This window comes from Lucilia sericata, unplaced genomic scaffold, assembly GCF_015586225.1.
Source record: "Lucilia sericata isolate MDLA Ls3-8-SP2 unplaced genomic scaffold, ASM1558622v1 Contig001339F_arrow, whole genome shotgun sequence".
Taxonomy (NCBI): Eukaryota; Metazoa; Arthropoda; class Insecta; order Diptera; family Calliphoridae; genus Lucilia; species Lucilia sericata.
Genome location: NW_023995283.1, coordinates 44,918 through 71,184, shown reverse-complemented (window position 1 = coordinate 71,184; position 26,267 = coordinate 44,918). Strand labels below are relative to the sequence as shown.

The 26,267-nt window shown below is 28.8% G+C and overlaps 2 protein-coding genes across 2 annotated transcripts in view; one reads left to right on the top strand and one right to left on the bottom strand.

The window, feature by feature from the left end:
- The window catches only part of LOC119611014 (nucleolysin TIA-1), a gene marked incomplete at its 5' end in the record, with an annotated part of 57,592 nt that overhangs the window by 8,293 nt on the left and 23,032 nt on the right, over positions 1-26,267 (bottom strand). Inside the window, 3 exons of the mRNA XM_037966460.1 lie at positions 3,507-3,666; positions 5,390-5,767; positions 5,841-6,030. Coding sequence (XP_037822388.1) covers positions 3,507-3,666; positions 5,390-5,767; positions 5,841-6,030 — 728 coding nt within the window. The remainder of the gene's footprint in view (positions 1-3,506; positions 3,667-5,389; positions 5,768-5,840; positions 6,031-26,267) is intronic.
- LOC119611017 lies at positions 25,193-26,265 on the top strand. The gene is made up of 2 exons (XM_037966463.1): positions 25,193-25,830; positions 25,893-26,265. The coding sequence occupies exons 1-2, from the start codon at positions 25,398-25,400 to the stop codon at positions 26,192-26,194; spliced, it is 735 nt and encodes a 244-aa protein (XP_037822391.1). The 5' UTR covers positions 25,193-25,397; the 3' UTR covers positions 26,195-26,265.

Sequence of the window (26,267 nt, the reverse complement as noted above, 5' to 3'; positions counted from 1 at the left end):
TAAAAAATAATATGGGTGTTAGTAAAAATTGGAAAAAAGTAGTAAAAAAGACAATTTATAAAAAAAAGAATTTGTATGACAAAATTTTTATTTGCATGAAACGTTCTTCTTTTTTTTTTAAATGGAATAAAATGTAATTGAAAAAAATTGTGCAACAAGCAAAATACTATTATAGATAACACATACATGCAAAATAAATTTAATAATTTCAGATTTTTACCAAACCTTTTTTCTACATTTTAAAAATCGAAACGAAAAACTTGTCATTATAACTAACAAAATCAAAAAGATAGTCTTACAATTTAAGTAAAAGAGAATAGAATATAGGTATCTTAACGAATCTTTAATCACTACACTACTACATAGAAGAGCGATCGTTGCCAACATATCATGTTTTTAAGTGCACCTTAAAGTATGAATGATTTTGAGGTATGATCCGAACATATTCGTGTCCATGTAAACATTTTTAGTGTAATTAAACCACTTCTAACATATGCTTCAATAATCTGATGCACTTGTTTGGATAAAAAGTGTAAATAGTATAGGGAGTTCTGCGTACATGAGTTCTACGTCAGCTATGGATCTGAAAACGCTGCTAAATATTCCACCTATTGTACCAAATATTAGGTATGAGATGGCTAAGGCTCTGAATATTCCGCCTATTGAAACATATACATAGGTATGAGGTGGCACTTATAGCCGGGCGGCTCATATCTTTTCGCGGTGGATACAATCATCAGATATGTCCAATCACGTACTAGACACAGAATATGTCGGAAACATTCAAACACTGATCCCAGATAGAATATCTTGGTCAAGCGGAACATTAGAGCAAATACCCTTAGGAATTCATTCCTACACAGATGACTCCGATTTAGGGGACAAAGCGGGGTTCTTTCTATATTGAAACAAAAATATACTATTTACAAAACAAACAAAAATATTTCTTTACCTAACCTCAACACTACCTTCCAGGCAGAAGTCCGAGAAATGCGTAAATTTGAGTAGAATAAATATGACGCCAGCAGATCTGGGCTAAATCGGGTGATCAAGTTAAATCTATTGGATTGAAAGAAAGCTTTAAACGATAACTTTCCCAGAGTTAAGGGAGAGCAGGGTTACCAGGCCACTCGGTAGTAGTCGGCAACGAAAGAGCGAAAGAACTAGCTTTAAAGGGAAGGGAGCTCGAGATAGTTAACCTGACGATCGCAGAACCATTCGAAGCAACGAGGGCTACATTAAAAATATGGGTGAGAAAATCTCACAAGGCTTTTTAGCATAAAGAAAAAAGGTGATTAGAACCACAAATATCCTTTGACCCTAACAAGAGTAGGACGAGAGAACTCCTTAAAATGACCAAGTCTGAGGTATGTATTCTGTGCGGACACACAGAATTACGGATGACATGCGGATTCAGATGCATGTAGAGCATGTAGAGAGGACAGTGAAACAATGAAGCATTTCTTTTGCCATTGTCAGGCTTTCATCGAAATTAGATCGAAATATCTTGGGAGTGATATTACTCCTGACATAACATCCCTCACGAACACTGCTTGGAAAATTCTGAAGAATTACGTCCTGGAAATCGAGTTCCACAACATCAGACGATGAATCATTGAGTGAATACTATGTTTTCATCAACAAAAACTTTACTGTGAAAAGGATCGCACAACAGGGCCGATAGTGTCCTAGGTGTATTTTTTCGGATTTGATGAAGTGTATATGGTCCTACAAACCTAGCCCCCCTAATGATATTTGGCACAAAATTTGTGTTGCCCCAAGGACTAAGCCTAAGGAAACTGATTGAAACCGATCTATTAATTTAGCTTACAGTTTTATATACATATGTTATAATTATACTGTCGACTGTCCCCACACAAAGTTCCTCTCCAACACAATTCGTAATCACTATGAAATTTAATACTTAGTAGTTTTGTATAAATGCAAATCCATTTTCCAATTTAAATAAAGTTTGATTACATTTGCCCACATACTGAAGTTTGTCCCCATAATGAATTTCGATTATATTTGTCCATATACAAAGCCTATTCTAAAGAAAACATTATTGATTGGAAGATATCAAGACGAAAATGGAAGTGTATATGCAGAAGGAAAAAAAGACGTTTTAAAATTATACATGCCTGGTACCAAATTGACACCAAAGTGCTACATCTATTGTCAAAGTATGTGCGGATACTTTTCAAACCAACCAAAAAAAAAAATTATAATGTGTTATCAAAATGACAACTATATGTTGTCAAAAAGAACGAAATGACACCGATTCGTTGTCGAAATCACAACGATGCATTGCCGAAATGACACAAAGCGTAATCGAAATGACAACAATGTGTTGTTGAAATGACAACGAAGCGTTGTCAAAATTACAACGGTGGTTATCAAAATTATAGTTGGGTTTTATTTAATTTTATACACATCCATTGTCTAAATGTTAACTGACGTGGTAAGCTCACTTTTGACAACTGATTATATCAATTTTGGTACTTCTCTAACGGGTTTTTTTCTCTGTGTGGTCCATATTCTAGCAAACATTTCAATATTACTTAAGTAAAGTTTGGAATGCATAGAGGAAGAAATATATACATACCTAAAAAATACATACATATGCAAATGTAAATATTAGAACTATCAAACTAAGTAATTGCGTTTCGAGACCTTTAAACGATTCTACGAGCTTTATTCTTACTTTTTCCATTACCTCTAAAAGAATTCATGTTTCAATGTTTTATTAGCTACGATTTTTTTTTCTAAAAAGGTTCAGTTTTTTTAATTAATATCTAAAATAAAACTATTTTACAAACATGCGAATTACACTCAGAAAATATAGAATTTTGTCTGAAATATACTTTAAAAAACTATTGGTACTGATATTGAGAATTAAATATAAATATATTTAAATCTAACTGATTTCTTTAGGTTTTATTTCAGGTCTTAATGTTATGCCCAATAGATAGCCTGATGGGCTATAAAATATCAACGAATTATTAAATCATGACATTTTTAGGTATATTTCGATTTATTAAAAAAAATGTATTTCTGCATGTCAAACAATTCAAAAAAAAGTCATTTATTCCGTAAGTTTTATATTCGAATCTTGATGATTTTAGTTTTATTTTCAAAACCGAGATATAAATAGTAAACATTTTTCTGAGTGTAATAACATTTAAAATCCACTACTACTAAATTAATAAAAATTTAAATAAAAATGCAATAAATTGAGTAAAAAAAAACGGTAAATTAATAAATAAAAATCACAAACAGTTACTAAAGCATGCTAAAAAGAAGAAAACAGAGCAAAAAAATGTGGAAAAAAAGTTAAATTCTATAACACATTGTAAATGCTTTTGTAACATTTTCTAAAGGTGCAAAAATTTTCATAATTATGTCGGAAACATTTCTTGTACTTCATCTACTCTACTATCTACTCTATATATATATAAATATTTTTGTATGTATTTACACATTTATAAACATTTCACATTACCAACCTGTGGGCTAACTTGAAATTGTTGTATGGGATAAGCAACTACACCGGCTGCCTGTGGTATGGCAGCACCGGCAACACCCGCCGTCGCCAATTGTTGAGCAGGAGATATTTGTGCTTGTGTAGCAACACCTTGCCAAGTAGCTGGAATTTGTACGCCCATGCTGTAATTGTAATAATATAGAATTTATTATAAAATTAATTATGTATTGTAATAGTATATAAAGCATTTAAATTAAATAGATTTTTGTTTACTTAGTAAAACTAATGGTTATCTGTATATAAATATAAACTAGCTGATTAATTACAAATATGGTTCTAAAGAATTTTAGTTTCTTGAAACCATAACTTATCTATGATTTACTACAAGACTGTTAGAACTCAGTTATAAAAAATGTGATTTTTTGCAATTTTAATAGTTTGACATACATTAACATTATTTAATAATTTAAAAAAATAATAATAATGAAAATGTCGATATATTTATATAATTATTTATATCGACAGCAATTATTTTTATTTGTTTGTGAGTATGAAAATTTAATGAACATGTCTAGCAATTAGTAAATGAATTCACTCTTTAGTCATTCATTTAGTTATAACAGTTTGCTCAGTCAGTAAACCAGTCATTCATCATGTTATCATTATCCCAAGTGGCATTTCAATCATTTAAATATCTAAATGTTTATTTGTTCTATCATATGTATGTATGTGTGTGTATTAGGTTATATTTATTTACTAAGTATACACATGTACATATGTATTTGTATGAAGTATATATAGGTATGTATGTATGTATGTATGTAGTTATAAGCGATGTTATGCATTTGATGTGTGTAACCTCATTTTGTGTTAAAATTGTGTTTACATTAACAACGACAATTCCAACAAAAACATTAGCAAAAATAGACAAATAACATACCTACAACAATTGTCACAGATCTTTGTACATATTAACACGCACACAATATACACTCATATATGTAAGTGTGTACGTATGAATATACACCTATTTTAATGCATTGTCAAATGAAAGTGAGTTTGTATTGAATGTTGTTGACATATGCACAATATACAGTTTAAGGACAGTTACAATAAAATAATTACATACACAGTATGTGTATGTGTGTTGGAATATTTGAACAATCATGATGTTATCTATTTTGCTTTTTTATTATCGTGTACTTTTTGTATTTTTTTTTTTTTTTTTGTGAATAAATTTATCGATTTAATAATTTTAATTAATTAGTTTTAATCTGCATGAAAGATTATGAAATAGGTAAAGTAATTTATTTGAAAGCTATTAAAAATGTAAGTGCTCCATTTATAGTCGTAATTTATTAACAAGTAATCGATCATAATAATGCATTTCGGTGGAAATATTAGTAGCAAAGTTATATTGCTAACACTAATTCATTGAGACAAGTGACACGAGTACGAAAGTTAGCAGTATCATTAAGACTTATATAAAACTAAGTTTGTCCGATAATTTTAGACTTCTTCCATGGGTCAAGAAGAGTATGTGCCAAATTTCATAAAATTATCTTGAAAACTGTGACCTGTAGCGTGCGCACAAGGTTTACATGGACACACAGACGAACAGACAGACATACGGACAGACGGACATATCTAAATCGACTCAGAAAGTGATTCTGAGCCGATTGGTATACTTTAAGGTGTGTGTACGACCAATATTTTTGGCTATTACAAACATCAGCACAAACCCACAATAACCTCCCCACTATAGTGATGTAGGGTATAAAAAGCTAAAAGTATCTTAACGTAATAATTGTATGATTACTATTAACATTTTATTAACTCTCCCTTTGTGTCTTAAATTATAAACTGAACTAGTTCTATAGTCTATAATAACGTTCATTAACTTACCCCATATAACCCTGCTGATAGCCACCATACTGTCCAAAATGATAACCCTGGATACCTTGCAGAAATTGATTTTGTACCGCAGCCGAAGCAGCAGGCGTTACAGCAGCTGTGGCCGATGAAGCAGGATACGTGGGTGTGGGAGAATACCAACAACCCGTAGCAGCTAGTTGTTGACCATAAGCCGCAGCGGCGGCAGCAGCAGCACCCACGCCATAAGGAAATCCAGCAGCAGCAGGATTCAGAGCTTGACTGGCAATAGTTTGGGCATTATTAGGATCACCGCTTTCCTTGCCCCACGAACATTTAACGGGCTGGGCATTGATTTCAGTATTATGAACACCAACAATGGCATGAGTAGCAGCTTCTTTGGTGGAGAATCTGTAAAGTTAAAAAAGTAAAATTATTATTAATATATTTTTTTTCTATGTATTTGTTAATAGAAATGACTCACCTAACAAACGCATAGCCTTTATCTTTGAAAACTCTTATTTCTTGTATTGATCCATAAGGTGAAAAAGTCTTTTGTAAAATTTCCTCACTCAATGCTGTTAGAGAACTGTTAACACCACCCACATAGACGGTGCAATTTGAGGGGCTGCTTTGATTGTAGACTTCGTCAAAGGTCAAGGGTTTAATGTTTTCTGGAAATTAAACATAAATAAATTACTTATTAATAACAATATCGAACTTATAAATATGAATAATCAAAATATTCTTTAATTAAAATTTTAGGAAATAAATATGTAACTGAAATATTGATTCCAGACAGATACACATTTTCCTCTAAAACCAGTAACAAATGTAATGCCAGCCTTTTGTAAGACAATGCTAAATTATTTGCTCATCGCCTTAATAATATTTGACACGACTGTTTCATTTTCTACTTCCCTCTGACCCCACAATCTCCTCTAAATTTGATTCATTTAATTCTAGTACATGTTTTTAAAATGTAATTTACATGTTTTGTTTTCATTTTCCTTAAATTCATACAAGTAGTGTTTATACATTCAGTCATTGTAGGCATTTGTTTGCCGTACTGCTGCTACAATTAAAATATTAGTTGTTGTTGTTGCTACTTTTCACTTACAGCAAGCAGGTATTGTGTTTTACTAATTACTTTTTTCTGTTGCTTTATTTTATATTCATTATTATTTTTTTTTTTTTTGTTATACTTGTTGTTGTTGTTGTTTTTTTCTTTTTAATTCAGGTTAAAATAAAATTTGCAACTTTTAAAAAATAATGTCAGCATTGCGTGTTTATGTCTTTGTTTAGTTTACAAAAGTATGAGTGAATAGTTGGTTGCTTGCAAGGATAAATAAGTGAACGACTGAATGAATGAATAAATGAATGGCTGACTAGCTGGTCGTTTTGGTCGGTTGTTTAATTTATCCGTTTAGTTTACATGTTTCAACGTTGCATGTATGGATATGTTGGTAAAATGTACATATTTATATTTTAAGGACTAATATTTAAATATATTTATACTAGATGTATGTATGATATGTATACAATAAGAGGGTAGTTTGTAAAGCTGTTGAAATGTCCTACCATGATGCCAGTTTTCTATAAGATTTCTATAAGGACACTGAGGAATGTTTGAGAACCTGTTTAATGAATGATTAAAATTTCAGATTGATTTGATGAAAGGGTCTTAAAAACTATTTGAGAGGTATTCGGAATACCTCTCAATTAGGGTGTCCTAATCGTGGACCGCTTTTTTGTAGGAAAACCTCTTAAAGGAGGCGTATTAATGTACTAAACATGAGAAAAAAGTATATTTTTTTGAAATTGTCCTCAGTTCCATGCCTAAAAAAGCTCATAAACTTGCTGAACAATGCGCTTAAAAGAATTCTAAATTGTCCTTCATATTTCTTTATATTCACCTGTGTGTTAGTATATTTTTATAATTGTATGAATTACAATAATAAATATATAGCAGGTTGTTGTTTTTGTTGTTTCTATTGCTGTTGTTATTTTATTTATTTATTATTGTTGTAGAATTTTGTTTTTAGTTTCCAACATATGCATGTACAATTTTACATGTTTTAAATCAGTTTGGCTAAATGTTACATATGGCCTGTATTTTTTTAAGTTAAAATACATTTTATATATGTATTTTTTAGCTTTGAAAAAATGTCTGGATAAACTCTTGAATAATTAAAAAGCTTCATTTTTAATTTATTTTGTGTTTATAAAACTCTAGATATAATATACTACAATACACTAAACATTCGTGAGAGAAAAATATAAAAACTAGTAAAATAAACATGTTGAAAACAGTTAGCAAAAAAAAAAAAAATCAACAAAATATTTATAATAATTAAAATAGCTAAACAAACTTAAATTAAAAACTAAAATTTATAGCTTTAAACTTAAATAAACGTTTAAACTATAGTAAATCCGATATATGTATAAATCTTTGAATTTAACATGCAAACTATGCCGGAAACCAAATACAGTCTTTATTTATTTAAATAACAAATTAAATTTGTTAAAGCATATCAAAAGCACACATTTTGTAAATAATTAAAAAGTTTAAACTGTAATTTAATAGTTAATAAAACAAATTGAATATTAATTTTTTTATGTTAAAAAATCTATACTTTTTCTATGATAAAAATGATCTACAATTGTTATTGGCTTAATTTAGTTTTGGTGAAACTATTGAGCTATATTTACATTTTCATTTACAAATTTGTCATAATCATGTAGGTTCAAAAGTCAACAAGGTTATGGTAACCTTAGGCACGCTTATTAGCAGCATGAAAATTTTCTAACATGGTAAGAAATGCTGCTGTTAACATTGTTGTCGTTTTATGTCAATCGAAATTTTTCTATGTGTACTTAAAATATATACATATGCACATTTACATATAGATATGTATATATATTAAGTTGGCCCCGTTTGTAAGGAGGAAAAATAAGGTGTCAATGTTCCCAACTAAAAAGAAAGTTTCATTGATTTTAAGATACCGTTGCTCAAAATTGTTCTCCTGGCGTCAATATTTGGTGAGCTGATCAAAGAATAAAAAGGTCCTTTTTGAGGTTTTCATGATTTTTTTCATATTTCTTCCAAACGAATGTTATGAAATTTTGGTATCATAAGAAAGGTCCTTGAGAGACGCATTCAACATATAAAAATCATATTGTGTAACAGCAAAAGTTTTAAAATTTTTCGGAAAATTTTCAAATTTTAACACAGACGAATTTAATATAGTGCGTTGAAATGAATACATAATAATCCTCAATAAAATTTGCCGAAACGGTGTGTTTCTGTTTGTCAAAATTCAATCTAGATCGAATTTTATTTGAATTTATCAAAGCCTATGTATGCTCCCAAAACATTGCAAAATAATGTTAACAACGACATACAAACCGTTGTCATCATAGATTTTTAGGATAAATTGTGTTAATATTTTATTTAAACTAAAAAATTTGATTTATAACACCCTGTAAAAAAATCTTTCTCACATAGAAAAGTTGATATGCATATGAAACTAGACTCAATTTAGAGCAATTCTGCGTACTCCGATTTTTATAATCAGCTCTTATGTCCTTATAAAAGGACAAAACGGATATATTAATTGTTTATATGTATTGTATGATGCTAATATTAGTATTAAATGAAAGCTGGGAATCTGTACATTATATCAATATTATTTATTTGACTCACTAAGACAAAAATTTAAAAATAAATAAAATTAAAAAAGGTATCATGTTCGAAACTAAAATTTTTAACTACTTTTTTGTGGCAAATTTTCTTTGAGCTTCCATTTCCTTTTCAATCCTGATGAAATGAAAAAAATAATATTATTTTGAAGCAGAGATTTTCAGATTCATTTGATATTAATATTAATACCAAATTTCCATCTTTTGAAATCGTATGTTCTTTAAATATTAAGGTCTTTTTACAGGGGAATAAAAGCTGATTATGAAAATCTAATTACACAGAGTTAATACTAATGGTCCACAGCTTCCCGTACACATAGATTTTTCGTCATATGTGAAAAGGAATGTTGCACGGTGTAATAGAATTATGAAATTAAATTATAATCGTTATATACCAATGTAAAGCTAATAAAATTACGCCTTTTATGATATAAATATTAAGTACGTTAGATAAATATAGCTAGTAAAATACCGGGGAGAAAATAGGCTTTAAAATTTTTAAATATACAGAAAATGTCGAAAAAACCGTTTGGGTGAAATAATATGAGGTTTATAATGTAATAATTTCAATTAATTTCATTAAATAATTCTATGTAAAAATTTAAAAAAACTAAAAATTTTCCGAAAAATTACAACATTTTTAATAATTTAGGAGGCTTATACAAAATTGTGTTATGTCGTTGAAATCGTCTCTCAAATATATAGTTTCTTTGCCATAAATATGAAAAAATCAGAAAAACCTTAAAAAAGATCTTTCTTATCCTTTGATCCAGCTCACCAAATATTGACGTCAGGACAAACATTGAGAATTGATATCTTAGAATGAATTAAATTTTCATTTTCGGTAGGAATATCATCAACTTAAATTTTGGGGCCACCCTAATGTATATATGAGGAATTTTGAGTCAAGTGACCCAACTTTAAAAATCGATATCTTCCGATTTGGATGAAATTTCCACCAAGGTTAGTACTATGGGATACTACACCGGCTCTTAAAGGAAATGGTCTAACCCTGTATGACCAAAATGTCCAACTTTAACCCCCTCTAAGTCCGGCAGTTCTTGACGGATAGATCTGAAAATTTGTGTCTGACCTACTATCTAATTGTACTAACTTTAGTGCAAATTTCGTCGAAATCGATTTTTTTAATTGAGTCACTTGACATAAAATTCCCCATATGTATATACGAATATATGAAATTTTTATACGAGCAAATATTTACATGTGCAAAAGCTATAATATGTTTTGCAAATATGCAATGAAACGAGAAAATCTCTAAATATGAAAGCAGTGAATGATAATAATAAAAATTAAATAAGAAACAAAACATCTTCGTACTAAAAGCCAATTTACGAAATTGTTATACAGTATGATCAATAATCCTTTACTTTTTTAAATGTGTTTGTACTTAACTCAAATATCGCTAAAAAAAAGAAATTTATACATTTTCAAATTAAAACTGCTTAAAGATCCTTTCATTTTCAATATCAATCAATCAATAAATTAAGTTTTTCTCTCACTAGAAAGCCAGTACGTATTATAAATATAGAAAGATGTGTTAAAAATATCACGTATACGCCACTGTTAAAATATCTGTAAGAAATTCATCGCATTGACCAATAAATTATAATTTTGCAGATTTACATAATTAATGAAATTTATTGAAAGTAAATTAAATTTTCAAATACTTTTTAAAATTAAAAATATTTTTTTTAATATTTAGAAAATCCTAAAAAAATCTTCAAAATTAAAAATGTTATTCAAAAATTTGAAACAAATTTAATTCTAAAATTTAGAAAATTTTGTAATATATTTTAAAAATTATTAATTTTTTAAATTAAGAAAATTGATAAAGGTTTCAATAATTAAAATTTATTTAAAATATTGAAAAAAAATTTCTAAATTTCTTAAATAGAGAAAATAGGTAAAATTTTCAAAAACTTTGTAAAAAAGATTATGCTTTTCCTTAAGTTAAGCATTTTGCAAAATTAAAATGGCTCAATAAAAATAGCAAAATTATTCAATAATTGTTTATCACTAAATAAATTTAAATTTCTACATTTAATAAATTTCACACACATGTGAAAGGAAACACTATAGAGAATTGCTACAAAAATCTAAAATGTTATGTCACACAAAGCAAACAACAACAGCAGCAGAAAAATAGCTGATTTTACCTCCACTTAAAATACATTTGATTTATCTATTTTTTGTAACGAACAAACTAAAAAAATAAAATTAAATGCAAAAACTAACGATACAAAGCTTTTGTTTTTTTTGCTGATCTCTTTGCCGCAACATGGGTAGCTGAGGTAAATATGTAGCAAGAATAAATATAATGCAGAAAAATTTACAACAACAACTTTTTATCTGCAAAATACTATGGGCGCCCTAATTTACACTTTATTTTATATTCAATTCCACAAAACCTCTCGGGAATAACAAAGGCTTACAATAAGCAAAGCGAAAATACATACATATATACATACATACTTACATGCATATGTAACTATTTGTATAGAAGGGCTTTGTCATGTATCATTTTGCATTTTCAAATTGCAACCTTACTGCTACTTAGTGCAGACAAACATATATACATACATACATATATATGTATATGTATGTGAGTATATACAAGTGTTCTAATTTGTTGGCACATCGTATCTACCTGCCACCAGCTCTGTAGAGAATGAGATTTCTCGAGCTGAGTACCGCTTGTATTTATTTGATTTTTTTTTGCAGTTGTTGTTCTGTTTCTTTTTTCATTAAATACATGTAATTAAATTTAAAAATACACATACATTTATGTACAAAAATAAATGACAACAACAATGTGTACAGCGGCAATGGAAACAAAAACAAAATAAGTTTGTAATCACAATAATGACAAGTAATGTCCCTTTAGTTAGTAGTTAGTTGCCAACAGTAGTACGTCTACTTAATTGGATGGGGAACAAAAAAAAAAAAATAATAAATAAATAAAATGAAAACAGCACACAACAACAGAAAATGTTGCAAATGGTGTTGGTATTGTATACTTAAATTCTCAATTAACGGGAGCAGACCGAAAAGGACTTTAATAATCTTAAATTTTTAACAATTAAAAGATTTAAGATTCAGAATTTATGAACTACTCATTACCAACAGGACCAAAACTAAAAAGCGTCTGCTTCCAATATTAAGAACTGCTACTGGAACTCTGTATTATATAATCTCATTCTCAAGTATTTATATCCAGTGATAAGCGATACAGCATGATGTCGTTTAGTTCTGTTAGACCAAAATATTGATGATACGAGTTTGATATAAATATAATTTTTCAGCTACAATAAACGTTTCAGCCTGCCTTCCTAAAATGTTAAATGTTTCATTGTAGTCATCGTAGTACGAGTACCTCAATTGTAGTTGTTGTTGTTGTTCCATATTACAACCGTGTACGAATACGTGCTTTGCCTGAGGCAACACTTTTGTAATGTTGGCTACCGGTTCTCATTTTTTTTTGTTGCTGCCACTGCTGCTGCTGCTGATTTCGTTGTTGCTATTATTTCGTTACTCTGTGTGTTGACTTGGCTTTTATAGATTTATTGGATGGTTGCAGTACATGGCAACACCGGTTGAACGCCTTTTTTCTATTGCTATCGTTGTAGTTGTTGGTTTTTGGTTAAAAGACCGATTTCATGTTTGGTGCAAATGAAACGGATGTGGTGGTATGACATAATATGGCAGATATGCAAATTTTCTGTGTCGCTATAAATGTATACAATTGTATGGGTGTTTATAAGAGAGAGGAAAAACGTGAGTAAGGGACAATGAGTGCTTGTGTTGATGTGTATGTTTAAGAGAGTTTTTTAGCTGATGGCGACGAACTATTTGATTGTATGTATTTAAAAAAATTACAGGGTGTCTATAAGTAAAGCATGTTATTAATTAGAGAATTGTGTTTATATAATGGCAAATGCTTCTTTTGTAGTAATTAAGATGGAAATTAATTAGAGACATAAAACCAATGTCAAAGGACTGATAAAATAATTTACTTATGTAGATTTAATAAAAGCTTTATAATTCAGTTTAAAACTTTATGTCTACTTTTGAAAATACATACTGCTGTATTTTGCTTATTTGAGTATTTAGTTTATGTGAGAGTTTAGTTTATCTTTAGAAATTTTCTTTAAAATCGACATCTTCAACTTAACACCCTGTTTCATTTTATTATCATATACCATATTGTTATCGTTATGCCGATTATTTTAAATAATTCTTTTTTTTATTTGAAGGCTTAATTTAAAAAATGCCTTTCATGTCTTTACTATCACAATAATTAAAATATTACAAACGGTAAATATAAAAATATTAATACATACAACAACAAATAACTCGAACAAAACAATAAAAACAACATCACAATTATTAAACAACGAAACCCATTAGACGCCACTACTACATGCTGCTGCTTGCTACTTGTAGTGCCAGCAACGACATCAAACGCAACAAAAAAAAATCATGAATATACAACACCAACAGAGTGACTAGTAATAAAGCCTACATTAAACAAGTATGAATGTATAGACGGGCAGGACCAACGACCGCACCAGTGAGTATGTTAAAAATGTGGATTATTTTTTAAGAAATAAAGCATTTAATTTGTTTTTTACCTTAATTCCAGAATATTTTAATTTTTTGTTGACCAAAAAGAGATTTTTTACAAGAGGGTTTATATGGCGATAGGGGTAAATATGGTTTTTATGTTGAAATTCATCGTGTTATTAGTGTTTCTAAGTGAATTTTCACCTTCAAGTCATTTTCTGAAGGGGAGTTTGTATGGGGGTTAGGGTCAAATGAGATCCGATCATTACGAAAATTAGCAATGTTATTTTATAAAAATAAGTTTTGCCGTTTATTGTTGATATACTAGAACATTTAACATAATTATGAGCTCAAAAACCCAATTCGGGGGGTACGGTTATATGGGAGCTGGGCGAAATAATGAACCGATTTTAACAATTTTCAATAAGCTTTGTCCTTGGGCCAAAAGTATCAAATTTCATCAAATTATCTTGGAAATTGCGACCTGTAGCGTGCGCAAAACTTTACATGGACACGCATGCAGACGGACAGACAGACAGAAGGATAGACAGACAGAAGGACAGACGGACATAGCTAAATCGACTCAGAAAGTGACACTCTGAACCGATTTGTATACATTAAGGTGGGTGTAGCTGCAATAATTTTGAGTGTTATAAACATCAGCACAAATGCATAATACCCTCCCCACTATAGTGGTATAAGGTATAAAAATTAACATAAACTCTCATTTCTTTCAAGGCTTAAAAGTATAAGAGTTTTTAGATTTTGTATGATTTTTTTGTCATCACTCTGTCAAAATAAATATATTCACAATTATTATATGTCATAATATTGTAACACATAAATCGTTGTTGTGATTAATATGCATAAATGTGAATTTAAAATTCAGTTTTTAATACAAAAACTTACAGGCCTGATAAAAGTCTTTTAAAGTAATGCAAAAATTTATTTAGAACAAATATGTATATAATAACTACACAATTTAACATACTAATTCAAGGATTTATTATAAAAAAATAACTGGAGTTTCAAATAGAAATTTATAAAATATTATATTATTTTAAAAATAAATAAATTTAACTTAAAGACCAACTGGTTGTTTTACAAAACAACTAAATGAAATTGATCCCAATTTAGGTTGAAAGGTGGCTAAATTTAATATGTTATCATAGACAAATAATAATCGAATAAAACTTCATCGCTATCCTCTGCGAAAGAATCCAAATAAATCAATTGCTCTTCGAGGACAAGAATTACAATTTTACATTTAAAAGATTCCACAGGTTGTTCCTGCATGATAGTCTCACAGAGATGAGACGATTATCACTTAATATTTTTAATAAAAGAAACTAAAAATAAAATCTTCAAAAGAAGCCATTAATTAAAAGAAGCATATCGATTGATGACCACTTTGTGGCTTCAACACAATACATAGCTCAAGATTCATGAAAACTTATTAAGAACTTACAAGGCATTTTCAAAGCAAAGTCAATATTATTACTTCTTCTGTCATTGCAAATAAAACTCTGATCACTGTGACTGAAAATTAAAGAGCCAGAAAGACATATGAACTTCCGAGGAGAAGAGATTATTAAAAAATCCCTGCTATAAAACACTTAAACATCCATGCTCCAAATCCCAGCTTTCATTTAAGTATATAAAAAAAAACTAATTTACTGCTAATAAAATAACCACATCTAGCCATAATAAAACTCAAACCCACTTCACTTTATTAAATAAAAGTCTACCTCATTACTATACAGTAATATACACTTGAAATTCAATTGTCGTTTCATAATGAAATTATTGTAAGCTCTGAAATTCCTAATATTTAAATAACATTTAGGTTAATTATCAATTATCCCACATAAATACAATATACTACATTTGTAAATGTATTTATTAAAGCAACAAAAGAAAATCAACCAAAAAAAATAAAACAATAACAGCAACAACTACAAATATTAACCAGAAATAAAATGCAATTAAATAAATAATAACCTCACATTCATTAAATAATAATACAATAAAAAAAATTAAAACAAAAACACATGTACACAACCACTATATGAATGTGTACACTAATACAATATCAGTAGCAAGGCAAAAGGCTACAACAATCATATAATACGACAGTCATAATAATATAGTTTTTTAAATGGCAAAAACAACACCAACAATTACATTTGTACAATATATGTATATTTACTCAAATATATGTATATGTATTTGTCAACGAGAGTAAGCTTGAAAGTTTTTTTTTATATATATATGGATGTAATTTTTATTTGTGTTGAATATACTACATATCGCTCATACAGTTCAAAAGTGACTCAATTCAAAAAAAAAAATTTAGAAAAGGTAAACAATGTTTTACAAATTCTGAAATTCTGTTTCAACTTTCTGCGGCTTTAATTTCCTTCCTATTTTAATAGTTGTTAGTATATGCTCTACTATGTAGAAATGTTAATACTCATCAAAATTAGATCTTTTAGAGATCCTCTCATAGTCCCATTATGATTATACCCTGCACCGCTATAGTGGGGAGGCTATTATGTGTTTGTGCTGATGTTTGCAAGACCCAAAAATATTGGTCCTACACCCACCCTATATCAATCGACTTAGAATCACTTTGTAAGTCGATTAAGCCATCCGTCTGTCTGTTCACATGTCCGTCCGTCTATGTGTTTATATACACTTTATGCGCACGCTACAGATCACAATTTTTAAGAACATTAGTTATTTGGCACATGCTTTCCTCTTGACCCAAGGGCGAAGATTGAAAATGATTAAAATCAGTCCATTATTTTACCTAGCGCCCATACAATCGTATTCCCCAATAGGGCTCATTATTATATTAAGTGTTCTAGTTTCTTTATCTTGCCCTCATAATACGCCTTTCAAAGAATCACTTTTTTCAACAGTGGGAACTTCAGCATCTTCCATTTTGGAGCCACTCTAATGTATATACAAACATATATGCATATTTACTTCTTAATAGAATATGAAATAAGAGGAAAAAAAACGTTTTTTGAATATAATTTTTGTTTATAAAATGATTTTTAAGTCTACCTTCGTATAATTTATATAAAACAATAATAACGATGTAAAAACTATAACAACGAATAAATATTTTTTACCTGTAAAATTTATGAAATTTAACGTTAAGTATTATATAATAGTAAACAAACAATTGTGTTTACAAACACACAATCAAGCAAGCCTTAAGTGGTTGTATTTGTGTTTGTTTAAACACATATTTAAATATAATTACATAAGTGTGTGTTTGTAAATTTAAAGAAGTTTCTGGGAAAAAAAATATTTATTGAGCTTATTCGTTGAAATTGTTTTAATTTATTATTTTGAAATATTTCTCTAAGATCACATTTAAGCTTTTTTTCACTATTTGCCAATTTACAATAGAGTTTCTGACTGTTTTGTCATTTAAATCAAAAATAGAGAGTAATGATCATAATATCTCGATAATTTTACATGGCTCGGAGTCTTTACTTATGATTTTAAAAACATCGACACACACGTACAAATTTCAAACAAAACATAAACCCTATGACTTAAATTTTTCATATAAATAGTTAAATATGTATGTATTTATGTTAGAACATTTGCATTTATAGGTGTATATAATTTGTGCTTAAATTATGACTTGTGTTTTTATTATTATTTGTTCTTCCTTTTTTTTTGTTCTTGTAACATAGAATGAACTACAAATAGCAACAACTATACCGGATAAATACAGTCACAGTTTACAAACATTTAAATGCTATTATTGAAAGGAAGTCGCTTTGAATTTCCGTAAAATTTTATTTTATACCGGAAGTCGTGTAAAAAGAGAAGAACAAGTATAGAGTGCAGAGAAAATGCAGCTGAAATGTGAATAAAATGTCTTTTTCTTCGCAACAACATTGTAGAAAATTAAAACAATGTATTATTTATGTGAATTTTTAATATTTCATAAAAACAAATGGGTTGATTGTAATAATTGTAAACTTAACATATAAAATAAATGATGCTATAGTTAAAATGTTGTAAAAATAAAAAGTTGCTAATAAAAGTGTACGAATTTTAGTATCCACATCATTATAGGACAATCTAGTAAATAGTTCTGTTATATTGTAGAAAGCTGGTAGCATTTTTAATACAATTAGCTATGCTTTAAGGCCTTAAGTCTCTTTAGTTTTAACAAATCTCTATAGTTTTAACACTTTATATTACAACAATAAGTGACCTGTTCCCGTAACTGATGTATGTTTTTAATAGTATTTTGTATATTTAAATTCTATAAAAATAAATTATTTAAAACCATAAATTTCACTATTATAATTGTTATAAAATAAAAAATAATAATTTTTTTAAATAATATTGCGCCTAAAACCTTTAAAATTTTTCAATTTATATTTCAGCTCAATCCTTGACAAACAAAATAAATTGAAAATGTTAAAAATATCCTTCCTTATTGTTTGCAATTCTTTTTTCTTTTTAAATATTTGGTTATAAAGTCATACATACGTATGTATTAGGGTAAGCAAGTAAAACATTTTCTAGTTCATAGTCTAGTCTATAGTCTAGTCTATAGTCTAGTCTATAGTCTAGTCTATAGTCTAGTCTATAGTCTAGTCCATAGTCTAGTCTATAGTCTAGTCTATAGTCTAGTCTATAGTCTAGTCTATAGTCTAGTCTATAGTCTAGTCTATAGTCTAGTCTATAGTCTAGTCTATAGTCTATAGTCTAGTCTATAGTCTAGTCTATAGTCTAGTCTATAGTCTAGTCTATAGTCTAGTCTATAGTCTAGTCTATAGTCTAGTCTATAGTCTAGTCTATAGTCTAGTCTATAGTCTAGTCTATAGTCTAGTCTATAGTCTAGTCTATAGTCTAGTCTATAGTCTAGTCTATAGTCTAGTCTATAGTCTAGTCTATAGTCTAGTCTATAGTCCTAGTCTATAGTCTAGTCTATAGTCTAGTCTATAGTCTAGTCTATAGTCTAGTCTATAGTCTAGTCTATAGTCTAGTCTATAGTCTAGTCTATAGTCTAGTCTATAGTCTAGTCTATAGTCTAGTCTATAGTCTAGTCTATAGTCTAGTCTATAGTCTAGTCTATAGTCTAGTCTATAGTCTAGTCTATAGTCTAGTCTATAGTCTAGTCTATAGTCTAGTCTATAGTCTAGTCTATAGTCTAGTCTATAGTCTAGTCTATAGTCTAGTCTATAGTCTAGTCTATAGTCTAGTCTATAGTCTAGTCTATAGTCTAGTCTATAGTCTAGTCTATAGTCTAGTCTATAGTCTAGTCTATAGTCTAGTCTATAGTCTAGTCTATAGTCTAGTCTATAGTCTAGTCTATAGTCTAGTCTATAGTCTAGTCTATAGTCTAGTCTATAGTCTAGTCTATAGTCTAGTCTATAGTCTAGTCTATAGTCTAGTCTATAGTCTAGTCTATAGTCTAGTCTATAGTCTAGTCTATAGTCTAGTCTATAGTCTAGTCTATAGTCTAGTCTATAGTCTAGTCTATAGTCTAGTCTATAGTCTAGTCTATAGTCTAGTCTATAGTCTAGTCTATAGTCTAGTCTATAGTCTAGTCTAGTCTAGTCTATAGTCTAGTCTATAGTCTAGTCTATAGTCTAGTCTATAGTCTAGTCTATAGTCTAGTCTATAGTCTAGTCTATAGTCTGGTCTATAGTCTAGTCTATAGTCTAGTCTATAGTCTAGTCTATAGTCTAGTCTATAGTCTAGTCTATAGTCTAGTCTATAGTCTAGATAGTCTAGTCTAGTCTAGTCTATAGTCTGGTCTATAGTCTAGTCTATAGTCTCGTCTATAGTCTAGTCTATAGTCTAGTCTATAGTCTAGTCTATAGTCTAGTCTATAGTCTAGTCTATAGTCTAGTCTATAGTCTAGTCTATAGTCTAGTCTATAGTCTAGTCTACAGTCTAGTCTACAGTCTAGTCAATAGTCTAGTTTATAGTCTAATCTATAGTCTAGTCTATGGTTTAAGTTTTATTCGAATAGGAACTAAATCCGAATACTTTGGACAGCCAGCCTATTACACATACACCAAAAGTATACCACAGCAAGTATAACAAGAAAAAAATTCGCTGCAGATAATAAATATTTTATACAGTATTAAAATGTTTGCCTCTCCAAAGAGGCGTATACTTTCTTGCTTAACACTGAGCTGTTTTAGTTATATTTCTTTTTTTCTTCATTTCAAAAATGGATCATGAAAAAACTACGATACCACATCTGTCAAAAAAGGCGTATTATTTGTTTTTCCTTCAAAAATATTGTATATGTATGTATTCTCAACATTACCACAGGCAAGAACAAAAAAGAAAACCTTTATATGTAAGTATGTCTGTATATTAAATATCATGATATTTTTTTATGTCTGTTTATACAGACATCTGGAAAGTCAAATATTTTAACATTTCAGTATTGCATTTATTTACTCATGCCTTCATTTATTTATTTTATTATTTTGTACCTCCTCAACATAATGGTATAATAAGAGATGGTGGATTTTAGATATGAAATAAATTTTAAAAGTGATAACTGGGTGAGTTTTTCATACTTTAAAGAAAGCTAAGAAGTTTTGTTGGAGAAAGTAAGTCTAAGTCGATTGCAAAGCTTTTGATGGCTGAGGAAAATCTATTGCTATTATTTAATAATATATGTATATGCTCTAGCATGTATCTAAATTGTAAATAATACTACCTTTCGCTGCTAATTGTAGTACCTCACAATAACTCTTTACATACCATCTTATGTATACTTAAAAATTAATTACATTTCTGTTAATACTTAAATATCTTAACACATTATTTATTTAAACTACAGCAGAGATGTTAATAAAACCACAGCAGTATATCAAATTAAAATTAATTAACATTTTACCGGAAATTTAAAAGTCATTTCGGTTTTTTAGCTTTACCCCAAAAAAAAATGGTACTTTCTTTATTTGCTGTAATAATAAATATTACATGCTATATTATGTACTTATATTTTTTGCCCACAATTGTATAAGTTTGTAAATGTATACAATATTTTGTGTATATTATTGCCCAGCTGAAATTTACGACCAGTGTTTTATTTTTTTCTTACTTTCTGTTAAAAGCTGTATTTAAACCTTGAGTATTGTAAACTTAACTCACATATACACATATGTGTAGTTACCCACATATACATATATAACATTAGGGCGGTTCATTTTTTATGTATTTCCTAGTAGCCTAGTGATGCTTAAATTAGAAACAAGTAGAAAAAATTCATCTCTAATACTACATGTTTTCTAAAATAAGCATTTTTTGTATTCGTTATTGGAGAGTCCTACTAATATCTATTTGTAAATCTTCCATAAGTATTGTTTTGTGTACATATGTGTTTATTACATAGTATGGGAAAATTTACGATTATAGAGCGTGCTAAAAGTTATGTGACAGCTAGGAAAATTTTTATAACGTTTTCACTTACAGCTTTTCATTATCATATTTTTTTTTTTGGGGGGGGGGGGGTATTTAACGAACTAAGATTTGTTACAAAATCCTAATGTAAGCAAAAGGAAATATGTTAGTGTTTAATATATAAATTAAATAAAAAATTCATATGTTTAGGACTCTCTTAAAAACAGAAAATTTAATACTTAAATTCGACTTGACCATGAAAAATTTTTAGCGATATGGTTCAAACGCTACAGCCAATCTGTACATATTAGGGAGACATTCTTAGAATTTTCATTGTCATCGATTAACATGATAATGAGGATTATATAAGAAATCTTAAGCGGAAAATCTGAATAAATGCTACGATAATTATGATATACTTACTATGTCAATCATTCCCTGAAGAGTTAGTATCACGAATAATCAACAAAAAATCGAACCAATTTGTCCAAAACAAAAATCCTTATTAGTTTATGCAATCTATATACTATATATAAAAGAGTTGAGTTACTGACTGATCGATCATCGCACAGCCTAAACGGCTGAACCTAGAAACATGCTATTTTGACTCTAAATGTATTTTTGGTCATGTAGATCTACTAAGAAGGTATTTTTGGAAATTCAAATTTTTAGGGGGTAAAAAGGGTAAAAACGGTTAAATTTGGTAACTTAATATCTCCTAAACTAAAAGAGATACAACAAAAACGTTACACTTATCGTTGTTTATTCAAAAAATAAGCGGACAGGTGTCTGATACTTTTTCGAAATTCGGTTCATTTTAGGAGTATATCGGTAAAAACTGTATTTTGGTACTTTTTTTAATCTTATGTACCTTTTTAACCAGTGAACATAGAAATAAAATGTATATCACATTCGTACCTTATTGAAAAATTACGAATATAAGTTTGGAACTTTTGGGAAATTCGGACGTTTAATGGGTAAAAATCTTACTTATTTTTGGTACTTTTTTGTAAAACATTGTTTTCTATTTATTAGTTTGTACATAATTAGTTTGAAAGTAGGATGTCTATATATCAAATTCGAAGATATACACCTAGGCCTCTATTGGGCCTGTTGTGCGCTCCTTTACTAATGCCTCAGGTGTGAATTGAACCCACGATCTCCGGTCTACCAGACTAGAACTTAAACCACTAACCTCCCGATTAAAAGAATATATATGTATATGTCGGAACTTTTTGGAACTTTTTTGTTGTTTAACTGATACTTTTTTAATTTTATGTTTTATTGAACATATAAAAATAAAATTTAACATGCAGAGTCCTAAATGAATGATAATCTGTAAGAAGTACATTTTTTATTATTCAACGAATTTTCTATAATATTGAACTAAAATGAAACACGAAGCATCAAGAACGTAGGGCCCTGATTGAAAAAATCTGTATAAGATACCTTCTTGGTTGGGTTTGGTTGTTCAATTTTCGATAAAATTGAACCTATAGATTCTATAGGTATAGTATAGAAACATAAACTTAAACACACATCGTTCTTATTGAATTATAACATATAAAAAAGAACATTTGGGTACTTTTTCGTTCATCAATTGGTACCTTATAGACAAATTATTGAACTTAAAAACATAAAATTAAATAAACAAGGTTCTAAAAATCTGTAAGATATTTATTTTTTGAATTTTCTATAATATAGAACCAAAGAACATGGAAGTAAAACTACACAGTCTGACAATCTATAAGAGATAATTTTTTGTACTATTTCTTTCATAAAATTGTTGATCCTTTTATACTTTTGTAATCTAAATTTTATTTTAATTTAACTTCGAATAGGGTAGCGAAGAACCCAGGGTATGCTAGTGTTTCATAAATTTACGTTAAACTCTTTAAATGGAAAAAAAGAGAAATTTCTCTTATATGAAAGCTACTCCCAAACTTAAGGTTAATTAAAACAACCAAAACTTTTACAAGTAATAAATAAGTTTTATACCATAAAAGTCCCTTCATTTATTGACAAAACTTATTTATATATTAAGTTTCAAAAAAAAAAACCTCTATGAGTTCCTTATAAATTAGGCCTCTCTATTAGTTTGTTAGAAATTTCAAACAACAAATTTAATTTAAAGATAAAAATCTTCTTCATCATTTTCATGCACCATGTATTCTATTCAATTAAAAACAATAATAACTAAATGAATAAAGGTAAGTTCACATTTATGAAATATTTGACGATTTTTAACAAATATTTCTTTGCACTAATGTGAACAACAAATATTTTTGATTATTAAACACAAAAACAGCTGATTTGTAACAAACAAAATTGTTTGGCGGTGATCAAATATGTTATTAATGTGAACATAATGTGAACACCATGCATAAAATATTTTCATCGATTTTCAGCAAATAATTGTTTGGTCTTGCAAGTGAAATGTAAGAACAAACAGCATTAAATAACAGCTGTTATGAGTTATTTTGGCTAAAAAATGAGTGTTGTCTAGTAAATAAATAAAAACTGAAAATTTTTCCTATAATAATTATTGGATTTGAAAAATTTATTTTTTAATGTTTAAAAAAGTATATATATATATATATGTATATATATATATTTATATATATATTTGGTATAAATCTAGCGTTCTAATTCAGATGATTTTAAAACATACCACATAATAGTAACATAACAAAGGCAAAAAAACTCTTCGCTCTATTAGGGTCCGGGAGTTACGGGCCTCCAAAGTTTTGATATATAATCGGATATATCTCGATTACTGATTAAACGATATGGTCGATATGGCTGTCAGTGGAAAGGTCTCTGAAATACCTTTCAATTGATGTATAGTATGGCATATATCATTAACCCATTGAGAGCCAAGTTCAAATTTTATGTTTTTTCTTTTGACTTTTTTACAAAAGTAACGTTATCTCAAATATATATGGATATAAGCGTACCTCATCTCACATTAAATTTTCATATTTATACATACTCTTACATTTTTAGCACATGTATATTTTACACTTTTAGCTAGGGGAAACTTTAAAAACTTTAACTATTTTTAAAAAATGAAAAATTATTTTAAAAAAATCGAGCCATATTTTAGAAAATTCACCAATTTTACCAAAAAGAGAAACATTATTTTAAAAAATCAAGCGTCATAACAAATCCTAGCAATATCACCAAAAAGTGAAAAATTATTTTAAAAAAATTGAGCGATTTTTTTTTAATTTTTAAAATAACCTAATACTAAATAAAAGACATACATTTCTAACTAATTTTATAGAAATAATAAATAATAAATAAACTAAATATTTTCACTTACATACGACAAAAATGTTTAAACTTGCATAACTTTTGCATTTCATGGATTATAGCTCTCAAACATATGTATATCATAGGAAATGTCAAAATATTGTCTACAAAATTTCATGTGAGATGAGGTATTTTTATATCTATATATTTTTTTGTTAAAAAAGTCAAAATTAAAAAAAAAAAAAATTTGACCCTGGCTCTCAATGGGTTAATGATACATATTATACATCAATGGAAAGCTATTTCAAAGGCATTTCCAATGATACCCATATCGAACATATTGGTAATGTTGATGTTTGCTTAAATATGATTAAAATTTAAATTTTCTAAAAATATTAATTTTCAAACTAACATAACTCTTGCATTTCATGGGTTATAGCTTTCAAACATATATCATAGGAAAGCCCCAAACGTTGTCTACAAAATTTCATGTGAGATGAGGTACCGTTATGTCGATAAATTTATGAGATAACGGCACATCTGTAAAAAAAATTCAAAAGAAAAAACATAAAATTTGACTCTGGCTCTCAATGGGTTAATGATATATATCATTTTATACATCAATGGAAAGTTCTTTCAAAGACCTTTCCAATGATACCCATATCGACCATATCGGTTAATTAGTAATCAAGAATTATCCAATTATATATCAAAACTTTGGAGGTCCATAACTCCCGGCCCCTAAGAGGGTGCAGATTTTTTTTTTTCATCTCTGTAGTCAGAAGAAAAAAGACTACCAGGTATTGAAAAAATCTCTTAAAATCAGCTGAATTAGAACGCTTGATGAATTCCTTAAATATATACAACCAATAATATAATATTGTAAAAGCACTTGCAGTTTTTAGCGATTTAATATTTAAATAGCATTGACCACATTAAAATAAAAGTAAACAAGCAGCTGTGCTGACTTTTATTAAAAAAAATTGTGCACAGTTAAATTAAATTAAATAAAAACAAAAAAGAAATACATACTTAAATAAATTTCAAAGGCATTAAAATTTACTTTATGTTGAATTAAAAATCATAGAATATGCAAAATTTTGCAGACATGGATGTTAAAGAACCAGTAGCCAAAAAAGCCCGTACAAAACCAAAATCTTTTAAAGATTGGGAAGAAAATTATATTTTTAAATTAATTTCATTGGTAGAGGCTGAGCCCTGTTTGTGGAACGCCTCAATGGATGGATACCACAATAAAGCCATTCGCGACATTGGCTGGCTAAATATTGCCGATAACTTTGAACCCGCATATTCGGTAGTGGATGTAACCACCAAATGGACAAATTTGCGAATTCAATATAGGGGGTATGCCGCCCGTTCTAAAACAAAGTCAGGACAGGGCACAATGGAAATGCCTAAATGGAAATATTTTAATGCTATGGCTTTCGTAGGCCGAGCCGAGGATCACCAAACACAACCAACAATTTCCAATTTAAATATTGCCCATGGTACCGATAATAATAGTAAGTGTATATTTTAAAAAAATATGTACCTCAATAACAAAAAACTTGTAACTTATATCCAGTTGATAGCGACACCCCCACTACGTCAACACCACCATTATCTACCCCAACAATTACCCGTCGCACACAACCCTCAAATCAACAATCGGCAGCAACACAAATTGCAGAAACAATGCGTGATGCGGTTAATGTAATGAAAGAGCGTAAAGAAAATGCATCAGACCCAAATACGTCTTTCGCTAATTACATTCTAAGCGAGTTAAAAACTTTAAATAGCACAGAAGCTGCGACTGTGAGAAAAAAGGTTACTCTTTTCTTTATTCAATGCCTGGATGAGGAAAAAAATAGTAATAGTAAAAATTAAATAATGTATTATAGTTAATGTTTATATTTCGTTTATTTTTGTTATTAAATTTACATATTTTTGTTATTGTATT